General features: G+C 34.6%; 3 protein-coding genes across 13 annotated transcripts; all 3 read left to right on the forward strand.

Annotated features, from left to right (window-relative positions):
- The first annotated feature begins 278 nt into the window (after positions 1 to 278).
- On the forward strand, positions 279 to 3,460 carry LOC103485086 (uncharacterized). 2 transcript variants are annotated; one of them, XM_051088911.1, is made up of 6 exons: positions 279 to 833; positions 1,178 to 1,259; positions 1,382 to 1,691; positions 2,022 to 2,143; positions 2,260 to 2,520; positions 2,775 to 3,460. In XM_051088911.1, exons 1-6 carry the CDS (start codon positions 428 to 430, stop codon positions 2,932 to 2,934), a joined length of 1,341 nt encoding a protein of 446 aa, XP_050944868.1. In that variant the 5' UTR covers positions 279 to 427; the 3' UTR covers positions 2,935 to 3,460. The 2 variants fall into 2 exon arrangements, with proteins under 2 accessions (XP_050944868.1, XP_008440769.1); XM_008442547.3 differs by having other exon boundaries at positions 282 to 833; positions 1,382 to 2,143.
- A 1,097-nt stretch (positions 3,461 to 4,557) lies between these two features.
- LOC103485092 (uncharacterized) lies at positions 4,558 to 11,723 on the forward strand. Of its 10 annotated transcripts, none has more exons than XM_051088913.1 (18): positions 4,558 to 4,704; positions 5,089 to 5,186; positions 5,274 to 5,365; positions 5,822 to 5,860; positions 5,978 to 6,031; positions 6,674 to 6,748; positions 7,706 to 7,771; positions 7,861 to 7,903; positions 8,385 to 8,430; positions 9,378 to 9,471; positions 9,553 to 9,605; positions 9,709 to 9,793; positions 9,878 to 9,980; positions 10,053 to 10,145; positions 10,298 to 10,364; positions 10,728 to 10,794; positions 10,894 to 10,947; positions 11,295 to 11,723. In XM_051088913.1, the coding sequence occupies exons 2-18, from the start codon at positions 5,123 to 5,125 to the stop codon at positions 11,436 to 11,438; spliced, it is 1,239 nt and encodes a 412-aa protein (XP_050944870.1). In that variant the 5' UTR covers positions 4,558 to 4,704; positions 5,089 to 5,122; the 3' UTR covers positions 11,439 to 11,723. The 10 variants fall into 10 exon arrangements, with proteins under 10 accessions (XP_050944870.1, XP_050944872.1, XP_050944869.1 ...); XM_051088915.1 differs by having other exon boundaries at positions 4,562 to 4,704; positions 5,082 to 5,186; XM_051088912.1 differs by having other exon boundaries at positions 4,568 to 4,711; positions 5,082 to 5,186.
- Positions 11,724 to 13,278: 1,555 nt separating this feature from the next.
- LOC103485091 (peroxidase 49) lies at positions 13,279 to 14,980 on the forward strand. Its single transcript, XM_008442552.3, has 4 exons — positions 13,279 to 13,559; positions 13,672 to 13,863; positions 13,961 to 14,126; positions 14,319 to 14,980. Exons 1-4 carry the CDS (start codon positions 13,329 to 13,331, stop codon positions 14,729 to 14,731), a joined length of 1,002 nt encoding a protein of 333 aa, XP_008440774.3. The 5' UTR covers positions 13,279 to 13,328; the 3' UTR covers positions 14,732 to 14,980.
- Positions 14,981 to 15,129: the final 149 nt, after the last annotated feature.

The raw sequence follows: 15,129 nt of genomic DNA on the forward strand, positions 1-15,129 counted from the left end.
CAACCGATAAATTTGGTAAATATTTTCAATATTTTATTATTTTTTAAAATGTTATGTTGGTGTTAACTTAATATATTTTGCTGTATTTTAATAAAAATAATTATTAGTACGTTTGTAAAAATAATAAAAAAATTTATAATATTTTTTTAAATTACAAAAGTAGTAAATTTAAAATAGGAAATCTCTGGTTTCATACATCTAATCGTTAGTATGAGTTATTTTTCTCGAAATTTTTTCATTTGCAAATTCTCTTAATTATTTTGTAAATAGGGTTTAGGGATTGAAAAAAGAGGAGGTTTTGTACTAAAGAAACGAAAGAAAGAGAAGGAGACGTTTTCAGTTCGCATGGGCTCTCATCAGCGCGCGATTTCTCTGTATTCAGCTCTAAACGGTGGAGTCTTCGCTGTAATGCGAAAACGAATCAAGAATGTCATCCGAATTCAATACAGTCGAAAACCCTAGTAAATGGCGCTTCACATGGGAAGCGCAATCCCATATACCAATTCTACGTTTATTGCTCTTCGATTCATATACCAATCCTTCTCTTCGATGTCGGAATCTCACGGTTCATCTCAATCTCCAGCAGTCCGTCGTTTGTGTGGCTTGGTTTCAAGACCTCCATATGTCGATTCGAGTTCCCATGCCTCCCGTTTTGGTTGATGCTGAGTCGCCTCTGAGTTTTAGAGCTTTCCAAGATCATATTGAGGTCAAGCTCGTCTTGCTTCTTCCGGTTGATCACCCAATTATTCTCAACTTCGACAATGTGCTGGATTTCTCCCAAGAGCAAGGAAATAGTCACTCCAAGGCTTCGAAGCCACTTTCCATGGACTCTGGTGCGCTCAACTTTTTTAGAAATTTGCTCCATCTCTTTTAATACTCACTGCGTTTTCTCTTATGTTTTCTAAGAAATTTTGGTGAAGTATGATGTTACAGTGGAGACTCTTAACAGTTATGCATTATCATTAGCATTTGCGGAAGGTGCTAAATTTTGGAAGTTCTAGGTTTATGTTTTCTGTCTATTTCTGAAGTATCTGATCATTATCAAGTTTTTAGGAGAATTAATTACGGTGCTAAAATGCCACAAACGTTGGAGTTCTTTATGTTAAAGCTTTACCATCCACTATTTGTACATTAAGTTGTATATGTTTCGCCCTTCTGAAATGCTTGTGTTTCTTAGATCAAATCAGTTTATCCCGCAGTGGTGGCGTCCATTTTTATTGCAGAAACTGTTCTTTCAGGCTGAGTAAATCCCCTCTCAGGTAGCTCATTATTTGGTAGTCCTATTTACAGGATTTAATTTACTAAACTAGTTGATTTGCATTTGACACTAGTTCATACATTTTGGATTTTGTCTCACATTTTTTAATATCTATGCGTGTAGAGATTTTGTTGAAATGCCATCAGTCAACTGGCGAGAGGTGGCTGATAACTGGTTTGGGTCTTGCTGCTGCTCCTTCGGGGGGATAAGCGAGAAGCTGGTTACTAGGTACACAAATTCCTATAGATGTGAAAAGGGTGTCTGCCTACTCACTTTAACGACTATTACTCTTTCCAAGGACGACCTTATTGGCCATGTGTTCCCGGATAATGAAGGAACCCAAGAATTCAAGGATGAATCAGATTTCGCTGATGGTGATTGTTTAACTGAAGCTAAGGAGGAATCACCATGTAATCATACGTCTACAGAAAAGGTAAAATCTAAGCAGATCAACAATAAAAACCTTGTTGCAAACATGGAGGGCAGTGCTGCTAAGAAGGCTAGTGATGAAGTTGATTCACCTTTAGTGACTCCAATTCCTGACTGTTGTCGTCATGAGGAGAGTAATGTACTTCATCATCTTGATACGGATTGCATGCATCACACATGTGGCACAATTAAGTTAGACCCAAAGCCTATTAATGCTGTAGATATTTCGGACGATCAGAGATCCTTTCTTAATGGTTTTCTTGGAAATATTTTTATGGCTAGACTGTCAAATCTTTCAGCAGATTTTGAGTGGGCTGAGTTCTTTTGCCCCCAGTGCTCAACTCTGATTGGAGCTTACCCTTGGAGAAATGGCTGTGGACCTACAGATGGCGGAGTTCGGTTTTTTAAATGTTATGTCTCAACATGTTTAGCAGCTGAATCTGGAAATTTGTTGAGGTTAGCATATTGTTGTGCCTTGCCTTTCTTTGTTGTGATGTCACTTTGAAATATGTATATATATATTTTTTATTTCATTGGGTGCTCAAGATTAGCTGGCTGACTTGTTCACGCAGGGAGTACACGTTGGAAAGAATGTTTGCAAATCAGCTACTGGAAAGTGCACGTGAAGAATCATCATTTCGTACTGTGGTTAAGGAGTTGAAAACCAAGTCTCCCATGCTGCACATTGTTCTCATCAACTCAAATTCTTGGTCTTGTAGTGGTTATTGTTTGGGCATGGAGGATACTGCCGAATTTGTTCCAAAAGTGGACTTGAATCCAATCATCAAGGTGCTATTTTCAGATTGCAACAAGAGTGCAGAATCTCACTTGAGGTTGTATGAAAATTAGTCTCACTTTTCCCTTCTTATTTGAGGACAATGTGATTTAGTATCCTTACATATACAGCTATTTGCCTATTTACTACCGTAGATCACAGGTGTTCTCATATTCTGTAATTAATCTGTTTCCAGCACTTCCTTTCTTATGTGTACATGGTTTTTTTATTTATAGATATTTCTCATAGCTGCATTATATACTCTGTTTTTATATATAAATTGATCCAACTGATGATTGAATTGAAATGCAGGAAACTTGAAGAGTGGGTGACGAAAGATATAGCAGATGAAGTTTTTATGTTAGCCCATCAAGTGGAGAAATTAGTTGAAATTCTAGTTTCAAGAAATGATACACTTCCATCTTCATGTTCTTCCCTTGATGGTTTAACTTTGACATCTATCCTGAGGTAATGTTTATTTCATCTTCTCTGGATTTCGACATGGATAAGTCAAGTTTTTCTAAGATACAACTTTATAAAGATTCTAGCAACATTGAAGAACTATTAATTATATAATGTGCTTCTGTTATTTGGAGGAGCCACCAACTAAATTTGTAAAGCCTGAGATCTGTTTGATTCAAGCCATATTGTGTCACGAGAAACTTCTTAAACGTGCTAGCTTAGTGGAGAGTTTTATTTTACATTTGGAGTTATCCACGTCTTGGAACCTGCTTGGTTACGGCATTCATCGTCAATCAAGATGATCAACTGTAAGATACTTGATAGTTCATGTTAGCATTTTAGTCTGATTAAAGTGACCTTGTTACAGAAGCATCCCCACAGCTATTAGGGGATGCCAACTAATTATGTATGAACATTCAAACCTCTTATTTATAAGCTGATGTAGGCCTTAAGGAACCTGTAGAGAGAATTTTTCAATGCTCTCTGCTTAACCCCTCTGTACTTGGCACCCATTTTTAATCTTCGAGCTTTTAGGATGGTTTTGGTGTTCTTACTTTGGTTTCTCTTTGCTGATCATGAGTTACCAACAAGTTTCGCAAGATCCAGTTTCATTATTACCTTTCTTAGCTTTTTCAACCAACTTCTTGAAGAATGAGGAATGCCCTTTTCCTTAGTTTTGTAATTGTTATATGAAAAACCACTCGATAGAATCGGGGTGCACAACAGAATGGACCAAACCGAAGATGTACATTCGGTCTCTAATTTTTTTTAGTATTGAATAGGTCTTTAAATGTTTAACTTTGTGTCAAAAACTTATGTTTAATATGTTCGTATCAAATTCAAAATTTTTAAACGTTAATTTCTATTGATATAAATTTAGATTGTTTGTCTAAGGGAATTTGAAACTTAAGTGAGAGGGATACAGATATAATCTGCAATTTTAAAAGTTTAGAATCACATAAACAAAAAATTCAATGTTGAGATATTAAACTTTATACATTTTATAGTATAACAATCTATTTTTGTAGATGAAATTGAGAAATTTCATAACTTTAGCCTCTTGATCATTGAATGACAAATAATGCCTCAAATTATTCAAAATCCTCAGCGAGCAAAATAGGGATAAATTCCTTCACAGTAGAACAAAGTAAAAACCAAACACAATTCCCTTCTCAATCTTTGCATATTTAATGATGGCATCAACAAGCAAATCACAAGAGCGATGAACAAAAGTAAATACACAAGAATCAAAACTAGTTTGCAGCGAAAAGAATTCTTCAATCCAGCAGTAGATTTCATCATCAAAAATTGGTTTTCCCAAAAGAAGATTGATCACTTTGATGCAATCAGATTCCACGATGATACGACTGCAGTTCAGAGAAATCGAGAGAACCACTCTCTAATTAGTGTTTCAGAAAATAAAAAACATCCTTACAACTTGCATATATGTTGCCTGATATTCTGTCTTATTTTAATTTTTCGAAGTATAACCTCCTAAAAATGCAAAAACAATTTTTTAAAAGAAAATCATTAAAAAAAATTGACAAAATATTTAGATTACGTGAAAAAATGAATAGTTTTTCTCTCTTTTTTCTTTCCATTTTTTAAAAAACACTTTTTTTAATAGTTTATTCTGAACATAAATTATTACCGGGAAATGCCCGCGTTTCTGGTGTATGTAATGGGCAGAATCCGTGTTTTCGCGAATTCATCCCTCATTCCTCCAAATCCAGTTCTCTGATTCAGTGGAGATCGACAAAGCGGAGCTATTCACTTCAAGGTTTCAGGTTCTTTCTCTTCCTTTTCTTCACCATCTTCTTTGGTTTCAAATTCAGCTCTGACTTCAACATTCATTAAACTTTCCACTTTCTCTCGTAGAAGCTGAAACCGATCCGAATTCGTAAAACGTAATTATTGAATTTAAGTTTTTGTCGATGCCCTCTGGTCTCGTTTCTCGAATTGAATTTTTATTTCAGTCGGTTCTACTTTCCTTTTCGAATCTTGCACCTGTGCTTTTCTCCTGGATAACACGCTACCGTTGTTTGATTCTACTTGACGAACCCTTTAACTTGGACTTGCTTCTGGTTTTTAGTGTTGAGTATTAACCGGTTTTCATGGTATTTATCGTTAAATCGAGCTTACAAATTTTATTTTTAGCCTGCAGGACATGTTCTAAGCGTTGAAAGCAAGATAAAAATATGACTGCAAGATATTGTATTGGTGTTTTTTCCTTACATTTACCACTCTATACTGCACTCATTAGTAAGCTTGCTTCATTCAGCTTTTTTTTTCCCTTTTGCAAAATTTTGTTTATACCTTTTTCTCTTATATGATTTTTCTTTGTTTTAGGTGTCCTTTTACAGGCTGTTGAAATGAATGCTATTGCAGTTCCAACTTCCAATTGCTATGTTTTTGACAATTCTAGTCACATTATTGACTTTGTATCCTACATCATAGTATGGTATATGTTACAGCTTATGGGGACATAGGTTTTGGTAGGACGAATTATCAAATACTCAGTTAATTGGGAGATGGGGAAGGAATTTGCATTTGTAAAACGACCAAGTCTAGGTTGAGCGCTTTCCTGATTGATCTTTCTTGAATTTAACCTTTCCCGAATAGATCCTTCTGGAGGCTTGTGAATTGTGATTAGCAACGGATTCATTTTAGAAAATATTTTCCATAAAGTTTCTTCTGTCTTTTAAGTGAATTTTCTTAATAGACAGTTGTTAATTTTTGTGGATCGGTCAATATTTTAGCATCTTCATCTGTCACATTGAACTTTCTGTATCTGTTTGCTAAACCAAAATTGAAATTAACTTGTCCTTTACATTGCTTGTCCTCATTTATGCTTCTGGTCTTATTCTGTTTTTAGCTATACTTAACTCGACAACTAGAGTAGCTGGGTTGGACAACCATTTGAGTACGATGGGAAGGTGATATTCTTTTTCTTAGTTAAACAATGAAACTTGAGGCATTTTGTTGTATTTTTAAAATCCTATCTATAAATATATGAATTCAGGCAGTATTGAGTCAAGCATATCTTGATATAGGATTCTGACTTGGTGGTTCGGTTTTGCAAAGACGTGGAAAGTAGATCACAAATGGTAATATTTTTCTGCTAGATTACTTTACCATGAGCTTTGATTAATTTGAAGGTATATTTTAGCAAATTAAAATTATATGCGATCTCTTTGTGCCTTATTTGATAAAGAAAGGTTTATATATTCACGTCATTCTTTACTTTAGATCTGCCACTGTTGGTTGCCAACTATTAATGGTTAAGGGTTATAGTGTAGGAGTTTTTGAAAATGGATACATTTTCTTTAGCACAATCGAGGTTGGTTTCTTTTTCATTTTGGGTTAACAATTCTCAAGGAACTATCAAAATTGGCTGAGAAAAATTGGATTGACTTTATGCATTCTATTATACTTCCTGTAGTTAAAAACGTTGTACAATACTTTGTGCCCTTCATTACGTGGTTGGATTCTCACTCTGAGAGGACTAATATAGGTTTATTATGACAAGTAACAAAAGGATATGAGTTGGCATTCTTTTCTTCATATCATTTCATAATATTATTTTTAAAGGACTATTTTGGATTGTAAGAAGTTAATTCTTGATATGTAGTCGGTCCATGACTATGGTAAATCAAGGTTTGAAGGCTATTTCATATTTTCCTCTTCATTGTTTTTAAAAGATTGGGCAGTCTCATTCACGTCTGGTGCATTTGTTCCTGGTTATTCAGGGATATGTAGATTTTGGTCGATTTGACAAATTCAATTCCTTTGTCTCTGGTTCAGGGCATGCCAACTTTGTTCAAGTAAGCTTTGTTTCTAATGTAAATGGATGTTCATTTTATTTTCTTCCTTGCATGGATAAGAGTGTAATCTATCTTATGAAAATGCTATCTATTTAACACAAGCTGAGTTTAGTGAAAATAGACAAACGTGTTTTCTAACGAAAGTCTTGCAAGGGGAAATGGTAAAGAAGGGACAGATTGCCTAATTAAATTGTTGATAATCCAAACCTGCTTCTTGAATACATGATGTGTAATGAAAGCTGTGTACAAATTCCTCTTAAATTTCCAAGTTGGTTGGAATACTTTTTGACCAAATGCTTTTCTTGGAGTGGGAGCAGGATGATATTGAAACTATAAGTTGGCCTTGGAACTTTTAGGATCATGTATAAGTATAATTATTATTGTATTTTTAAAATTTCGTTTATTTAGTTCTTTTACTTCAAGAAGATTCTGAACTGCCCTTAAAGTTTTGTATTTTGCATATGTGTGCATCAGTAATTCCATCAGTATAACGTTTATGTCATCAAACACTTGGAATTGCTTAAAACTAGCTTACCATGTAATCCTTAAGCAATGTAATCCATGTACCACATAACTATTAAGTTGGTGGGGCTAATAGTAAGGATCTTTTAGATGCAATATTTAAAAGTTTAATTTATTTTTTTTCAAGTAAAGATCAAAGAAGCATAATCTTGAAAGTTCAAGGATCTAATAGACAAAATTTTATGGTGTAGGAACTAAAAAGACAACCTAAAAGTTCCTGTACAAGCTTACAGTTTAACCATTTTCTTCTTAATGATGGTGATAATAAAGAAGACTTAAAAGAATTTTAAATTATTGCTTAACCATCTCTGTCTGGGAGACTCTTTATCTCCCCTTATTTATAGTCCTTTTTCTTTCTTTCTTTTTTTAGATAATATAACTTGTTGGATATTATGGACCTTGCTAACTTAATCATTTCAATTTCCATCTGTTCAGGATTATTACTATGGTGACCTGACTTCTTGTGAGCAGAGTTATGACAAATTGGGGAGGACTGCGCTGGTGGGTTTTTATTTCAAAACTCTCTCTCATTCCTTAAGACTTGTATTTAAATTTATGGATTCTCATGAAGTTTCATATTCTCATTTCAGGTAAATGTTATATGTGGAAGTTGTTTAAATGGACAATGTAAAGGTATGGCTTCTCATGAAGTATCAAATTCTTCTTGGTTCTCTCTCTCTCTCTCTCTCTCTAAAAGAAACTTATGCCTCCAAAGAACACATATTGCATCTTCTCATTTGTGAGAGTTGGCAATTGTTTCAACCAACCCTCAAATTTCATCATAAAATTAGGATCCACTCACCATCTTTCGCTCTAGATATCCTCAAACATTTACTATTTCTTTCATAAGCAAGTTCAAGTAAAATGAAAGGCCATCTAACCATGGCCAAAACTAATGGCTAGAACTTAATCATCACCCACAATGAAACCTCTTTTTCTCGTATATACCTTATTTTAGTAGCTATTTTTTTTTCTGCATCCATTATCCTTATTCTTAGTTCTTTGAGCAGTGCTCTATCTTCCTTTCCTGAGTATTTTATAAACATGTTTGATCTTAGTGCTCTTGGAAAATCTTTCAACTAATGCCAATACATATTCATTCGTCTGATTATAGGTGGTCTGGGATGCATCTGCAATATCACTTATGAGTCCAGTTGCAGGTCTTGTGCAGAAACCTAGATTTCTTTAAAAGAGTTAAAATTTTCAATTCACTGAATCTTAGCATGTTCGCAATCCTTGAATGTTGATTTTGAGGTTTTCATGAGTAGCTGCATGGAAACTTTCTTCCTCTTTTTAAAGCATGAGTCACAAATCTTCCTGAAAATCATGCATAGTTGTTTATTTCAAGTGCATATTTTTTTATGGCTGAGTTAACCAATTTTACCAAAGCTAAGAGAATAGTATAGAATATCAAAATAAAGCATCTGTCATCTGAAATTCTTAATCAATTGGAGCCTAGTTGATGGGAGCAATTAGCATTCACTGTTACCTCATTTTCCTGTGGTGTAACATCTAGCCTTATTGTTACTATTATATTACGTGGAAACCTAACGAATCAATGGCCCATTCTTCTAATATTCTCTGCATTCCTAACAACTCCACATCTAACTTAATGGCCCATTCTCATCCAGAAATTCTTATTACACCCCCAGAAATAAAAATACAGAACTGCACCGGTTCATTTAATGTCCATGTTTGTTTACTTTTCTGCAGTTGCACCACCTCCCCTGCACCCCATTCTTTGAATTCGAGAAACATGGACTGGGGGGCTAATCAGCCTGATAGAGAAATTTCTGTATAACAATACGTTATGTGTTAGCATTGTAGTGTTAATCATATCTAAACCAGGCATACAACATCCCCATCCTGCAAAATCCATCTGGTTTCAGCGATTGAAGCATGGAAGCCAGTCTTATTTCATTTATATTCTTAATAAATTGAATGATTGAAGATTTTTTTATGGAAGTAAAAAAAAAAAGAGAAGTTAATATTGACAAGTATAATCCAAAGTTTAGAATGCTGGTTAGGGTCATGGGCGCTTCTTAATCAAGAAAGAGGAAGTTTTCCTGGTGCAGAGAAAGTAACTTATAATTGTCATCTGCCTCAGAGTTATTGTTGATCTTGCCATTCCTTGTGCGAACCAAGGACCACGTGTTTTTAAAGGATTTACTGTTGGTTTTCACCCCCGATCCTGGGAAGTTGTAAGAAACTTATGTCATTTCAAGTTGACATTAAAAGAAATTATATTGAATTCATTCACCAAGAAATTCTTTAATACTCAGGTTTACAATGGTTTGACTCAATTAGGCTTTGAGAAACCAAACCATGCATTCAGGTAAAATTCCTACACCTGATACCCCTCCATTGTATTCTATCACTTTGATAATGATTGAAGATCAATTTATCTCAGTTATTAAATCTCACGTTTACATCTTCAGTTTCAGCACAGAGCAGACTAGTGTGGCTCTTTATATGACTGCCATTGCATCACTTTCCTCTTTGTTACAGAAACCAATCATTCAGGTATAATTTTTCCGGTTAGTCGAATAAAAAATTGAAAAATTGATATGCTTTGTAGCTGATACAGTTTGATTAAAACATTTGCAGGTTAATCCAGAAAATGGACTAGAGGTGAAAGTATCAGGCTCAGGGGCAACTGGGAGCTACCCTACAACTTTATCACCCTCAATGTTGATGATTGACTGGAGATGTAGGATGCTCTTTTACTTTTGTTTTCTCAATAACTTGTCAATATTTATAACTCTCATATTGTCGCGAACAGGTTATGTTGCTAGAGACATTCCATATGAAGTTAATGTTACAATCCCCGTGGCTGATTATGAACCAGTTAGTTTTTTTCTTACCAAAATGTGTGGTGAGAATCTATCTTTTTGAAGAAACATATCACCGAACCAATCTTTAAATTGAAGTTGTTGTAAAAACTGCATTTTTTTTTATCCATGAAATAAAATATTGTTTTTTTAAAGGGTTGAATGTTGAATCTCTAAGCCTAGCTTTATTTTGCAGAAAAAAGGCAGGACGTACAAGGGGATTCTACGAAAGGATGGGCCACATTCGGAATACTCTCTTGCATGTATGTCAAGTTTTTCTTCTTAGTCTTCTTGGTATATATTCTTCTGCACACTGAAATTTCATGCTAATTATAAGTTGGTATATGCATATATCAAGAATCAATATTGCCTGTGAAGTATCTGGATCTTCAGGTGTTAAACAATTTGGATGCTGTATAGTCTGGCCCGGGTCTTCTTCTGCATGTTTTGGTTGGCTTAGAAAATATTACTATCATCTAGATGTCTGGTGGCTTCCTTGAAGTGGCCCGTTCAGCTGCAGTATCTTGCTTTATTTGATCGACTAGGGAAAAAATAATGCATTAACTTTTTAATAGCTGACTAAAAATCCTTATGTTCTTGTTGCCTGAAAAAATTGGAACGAGCAGATTCATAGTCGTAGCATCACTATTTTGCTGTGGAGGATTTGTTTACAAGGCCCGAGTGCAAGGCCAGGTATGCTATTTTCCGGTGCCATTGCGGTCAGATTTTATTTTCCTATGAAATGTACTGCTATCGTTGGATATTTATTTGAGTCAATTGCATCTGATGTAGCGTGGAATTGATGCATTGCCGGGCATGGCACTATTATCTGCTTGCTTGGAAACTGTAAGTTTCCAGCCCCCTTTTTACGTAAAGTCAAGTTACCGAGTTTCTTACTTTTCAATGCAACCACTCTTTCAAGAAACCAAAAAGTTTGTGGGGGTTAAAGAATTTCCTTTGGAGCATCTTGTACTGTTCATCGTAATCCTTATTCAGTACCCGGCCTTGCATGCATGTCATCTCATCTTTGGAGTCTTTTCCCCAATGTTAAAAATGGAATGCCTGAAGTTTATTTTCTTCACATTCTTGACTATATTCGATTTAGCATAATTCACGCAATCTCCAATAATTTTCAAAATGATGCTGGCGTATACTTGTTTTTGATATGTTTGAATTTTTATCCATGAAACTAGGTGACTGGTGCAGGACCGAGCTACCCGAGAGCTGAAGGCATCAATAGCGGGTTGGTCAGCGAAGCCTCGTGGGATCGCCCACCATCCTCTTCCTCTTCTCGACAGACTTGGACACCAACTGAAAAAAATTATGGTTCAATATGATTACCTCCTTGTATCAGTTGTTTACCTCGTGGAGAGTTTATTAAAGGACTTTAGCTGTTTGCCATTGGATCAAGTAAAGTAACATAGGCAATAGGGTTTTAGGTAAAGCTTAGGGACAATTCTATTCGATTTTACGTAAGCTAACAGGTTGAATTATTCAGAGGAAGTATTGTTTTTTTAGAAATGTTATAGACATGTTAACAAAATGTTGAAATTGTCTAATATGTATTAGAAATATTGACATTGAAAGCACTTCTAATGATGAGATGAAATTTGACTTTTTTACCCATTATCTATCTTAGAGAGTTTGTAAAGGTTTAGGATTTATAGCATCCAGCTTCAATGCATTTTTCAGAAGATAAAATGATGTTTTAAATTTTTATTTGATATAGTAAATAAAATAAGTTCCTACTTTTTGTTCCATTCATTGTCAAATATTCTATAGAGGAGAAGCAATATCCCAACCTACTTTGATATAAATTACAACTTCTGTGAAGTTGTCCATCACTTTCTTTGAAATTGCTAACAATGTGTCTGAACAGAACTGTTTAATCAGATTGTACCATTTGACAAGTATGATTCGTGCTCTAAGTCTAGATAAAAATTGGAAGAAAGAGCAACAAAAAAAAAATCAATTGACGTGTTTTTTCACTTCAGTTTAGGATCCCTTGGAAATGAAAAATTATGGTCAAAAGAAGTGGTTGTCCTAACTGCTATACATGTCTTTTCTTTTTTCTTTTTTTACTTAAATAAAAAAATTTTGTTGTATATTGTCTGATTGGTTATGTTGACCTAACTTTCTATGTCCGAAGGGATGTATTTTATCAAAGTTTAGCATAAGAACTAAGATTAAGATTAAAGAGAATAAATTTGTTTTCTTTATTAGAAAATCGACTGTTTAAAATATCACACAAGCGTAGTTCAACGATAATTACCGTAAAATTTATATCTTATAGTCCAAGTTTATTGTACCGTAAAAAAATCTAACCTTTAAAATAATTACTTCAACACTGACCAAATATTAAAATTCTAAACTAAGAAAATGAAATGTAAAGAGTTGGGGTTTTGAAGGAATCCAGACCCTTTTTGGGTTTCTCCCTTTTGAACTTTCAAGCTCTACTTTTACTTTCTAGAAACTTAGAAGCAAACAAAGAGATGACTCAAAGTCCCCCAAAAAAGGTCTCCCAAATATTAATTATGAGAAAAAGAAAATAGTGCAAAAGGAAAACAAAAGAGTCAAAAGAAGAACTATCTTTAACCTCACCTGCTCTGTTGACAAACTCTCCCATGACACTAATTTTTTAACTCAAAGATTGCCACCATTTTGATTGGACCCTGCAGCTAAGTTTGACAATAAATTCAATTAAAATCATTGCCATGAGGTTTACAATGATTTATATAGATTAAATCCTAAGTTGATAAGTTAAAATAAATTTAACTATTTTTTAATAATCTAACACTATTTTTCTTTAAGAAGATCTTAACAAATAAAAATAAATATTACTTAGAAAGAAAAATGAAATTACCAAAGTTTGAATATAAATATTCCTACCATGACATCACGTTAAAATCACTATTAAACCTAAAAATTTACGTTTATATGTTACGATAAAATTTGATCTTTTGTAAAAAAATTAACAAAGAAAGGTTCAGTAGGGTAAATCCTCAAGCATGGTGATAAAGCATAAGACTAATACAAAGCACATTAAAAGCTACACCAACTCTTACCTACACTTCAAGCTAGCTACCAAATCCATAATTTTTTAGTGTTTTCTCCTTTCAACAGAAATGACCATTCTACAAAGTCCCCTCTATAAATAGCCACTACCTATTTCAACTCCTTTCATAGCAACATTCCAACTAAGAATTTTAGTCTTAGAAAAATTCAAAATGGCCAAGCTTGTAAGCTTTGTTTTTGTTCTTTCCCTTCTTGCCTTTGCTCCACTCTGTTTCTGTGGCAGAAATAATGGTGGCTTTGGCTCTCTATACCCACAATATTATGACCATTCGTGCCCCAAAGCTAAAGAAATAGTGAAATCCATTATGGCTAAGGCTTTTGCCAGGGAAGCTCGTATTGCTGCTTCTATCCTTAGACTTCACTTCCACGACTGTTTTGTTCAGGTCAACTTTACTAGTCTTCTTTTGTCCTTTTTGACTTTGTGTTTCATAATTAAATTTATTGTAACTTGTTTGTTGAAGTTATTCAAACGTTTTGAGTGAATGGATGATTTAGGGGTGTGATGCATCTCTACTTTTGGATAGTAGTGGAAACATTAGGACCGAGAAGAATTCAAACCCGAATAGGAACTCAGCTAGAGGATTTGAAGTGATTGATGAGATCAAATCTGCATTGGAGAAAGAGTGCCCACAAACTGTTTCTTGTGCTGATATCTTGGCTTTGGCTGCAAGAGATTCAACCGTCATTGTACGTGTTGTCGTTGTATTTTACTATTTTATATATTTCTGTTGTGTTTTGAAAGGTTAAATCATTCTGAGCTTGAAATTTATTTATATAATGACAGACGGGCGGACCATATTGGGAGGTTCCATTGGGAAGGAAGGACTCAAGAACAGCAAGTTTGAGTGGATCCAACAATAACATTCCAGCTCCAAACAATACTTTCCAAACCATTCTCAATAGATTCCAAAATCAAGGCCTTGACATTGTTGATCTTGTTGCCTTATCGGGTAAAATTTTTAGATTCTTTGACAACTTTTAACGAACAAGTTAGAAGTTTAAGTTTCTCAACGGTGAAACTTGTAACCTTATTGGTTAAAGACGCTCAACTTGATTAATTTCAAACTCGTTGTGAAACCCTTTATTTTTTCATTTTCTACTAGTTGTGTTTAGGATTCAAACTCGTCCTGTTTTGCGTACAGGAGGCCACACCATCGGAAATTCAAGGTGCACCAGCTTCAGGCAGAGGTTATACAACCAAAACGGCAACGGACAACCCGACAAAACCCTTCCTCAGTCCTTAGCGACGGAGCTCCGTAACCGTTGCCCGAGATCCGGCGGCGACAATAACCTCTTTTCCCTCGACTACGTCAGCCCGACCAAATTCGACAACAGCTACTTCAAGAACTTGGTTGGTTTCAAAGGACTTCTCAACTCCGACCAAGTTCTCCTCACCGGAAACGACGCGTCGGCCGCTTTGGTTAAGAAATATGCAGACGACAGCGAGGAGTTCTTCGAGCAATTCGCCAAATCTATGATCAAAATGAGTAATATTTCCCCATTGACGGGTTCAAGTGGAGAGATCAGAAAGACTTGCAGGAAGATCAACACTTAGATAAAATTTTGTTGGGTTTCGTAACTTTCGTTTCCACAACTAAATAAGTTATTGAAAATTGGTGTCTGATTTTATATCAGTTTTTCTTTTTTTTTTTTTTCCCCCCCTTTTTAATTCGTAATATATGTTTTGATTTTGAAGCTTTGTGTGTTTTATTTATCAACTTCACTGTCCATTGCTCACTCTGTAATAGACTATAGTTATTGATTATAATATGTATTTGACAATGCTTATGTTCAAAACTTCAAATACTGTTTTTCTCATCATTTTTATACTTTTTTTTCCCATGTAATTTAGGCAGTGACAATTCCTATTCTTAACGATATCACATTGAGTTTTCGAATTTAAATGTTTACATCTGCATGAACATGAATTAAAAACTATTATGTCATCACATT

This window comes from Cucumis melo, chromosome 8, assembly GCF_025177605.1.
Source record: "Cucumis melo cultivar AY chromosome 8, USDA_Cmelo_AY_1.0, whole genome shotgun sequence".
NCBI classification, from domain to species: Eukaryota; Viridiplantae; Streptophyta; class Magnoliopsida; order Cucurbitales; family Cucurbitaceae; genus Cucumis; species Cucumis melo.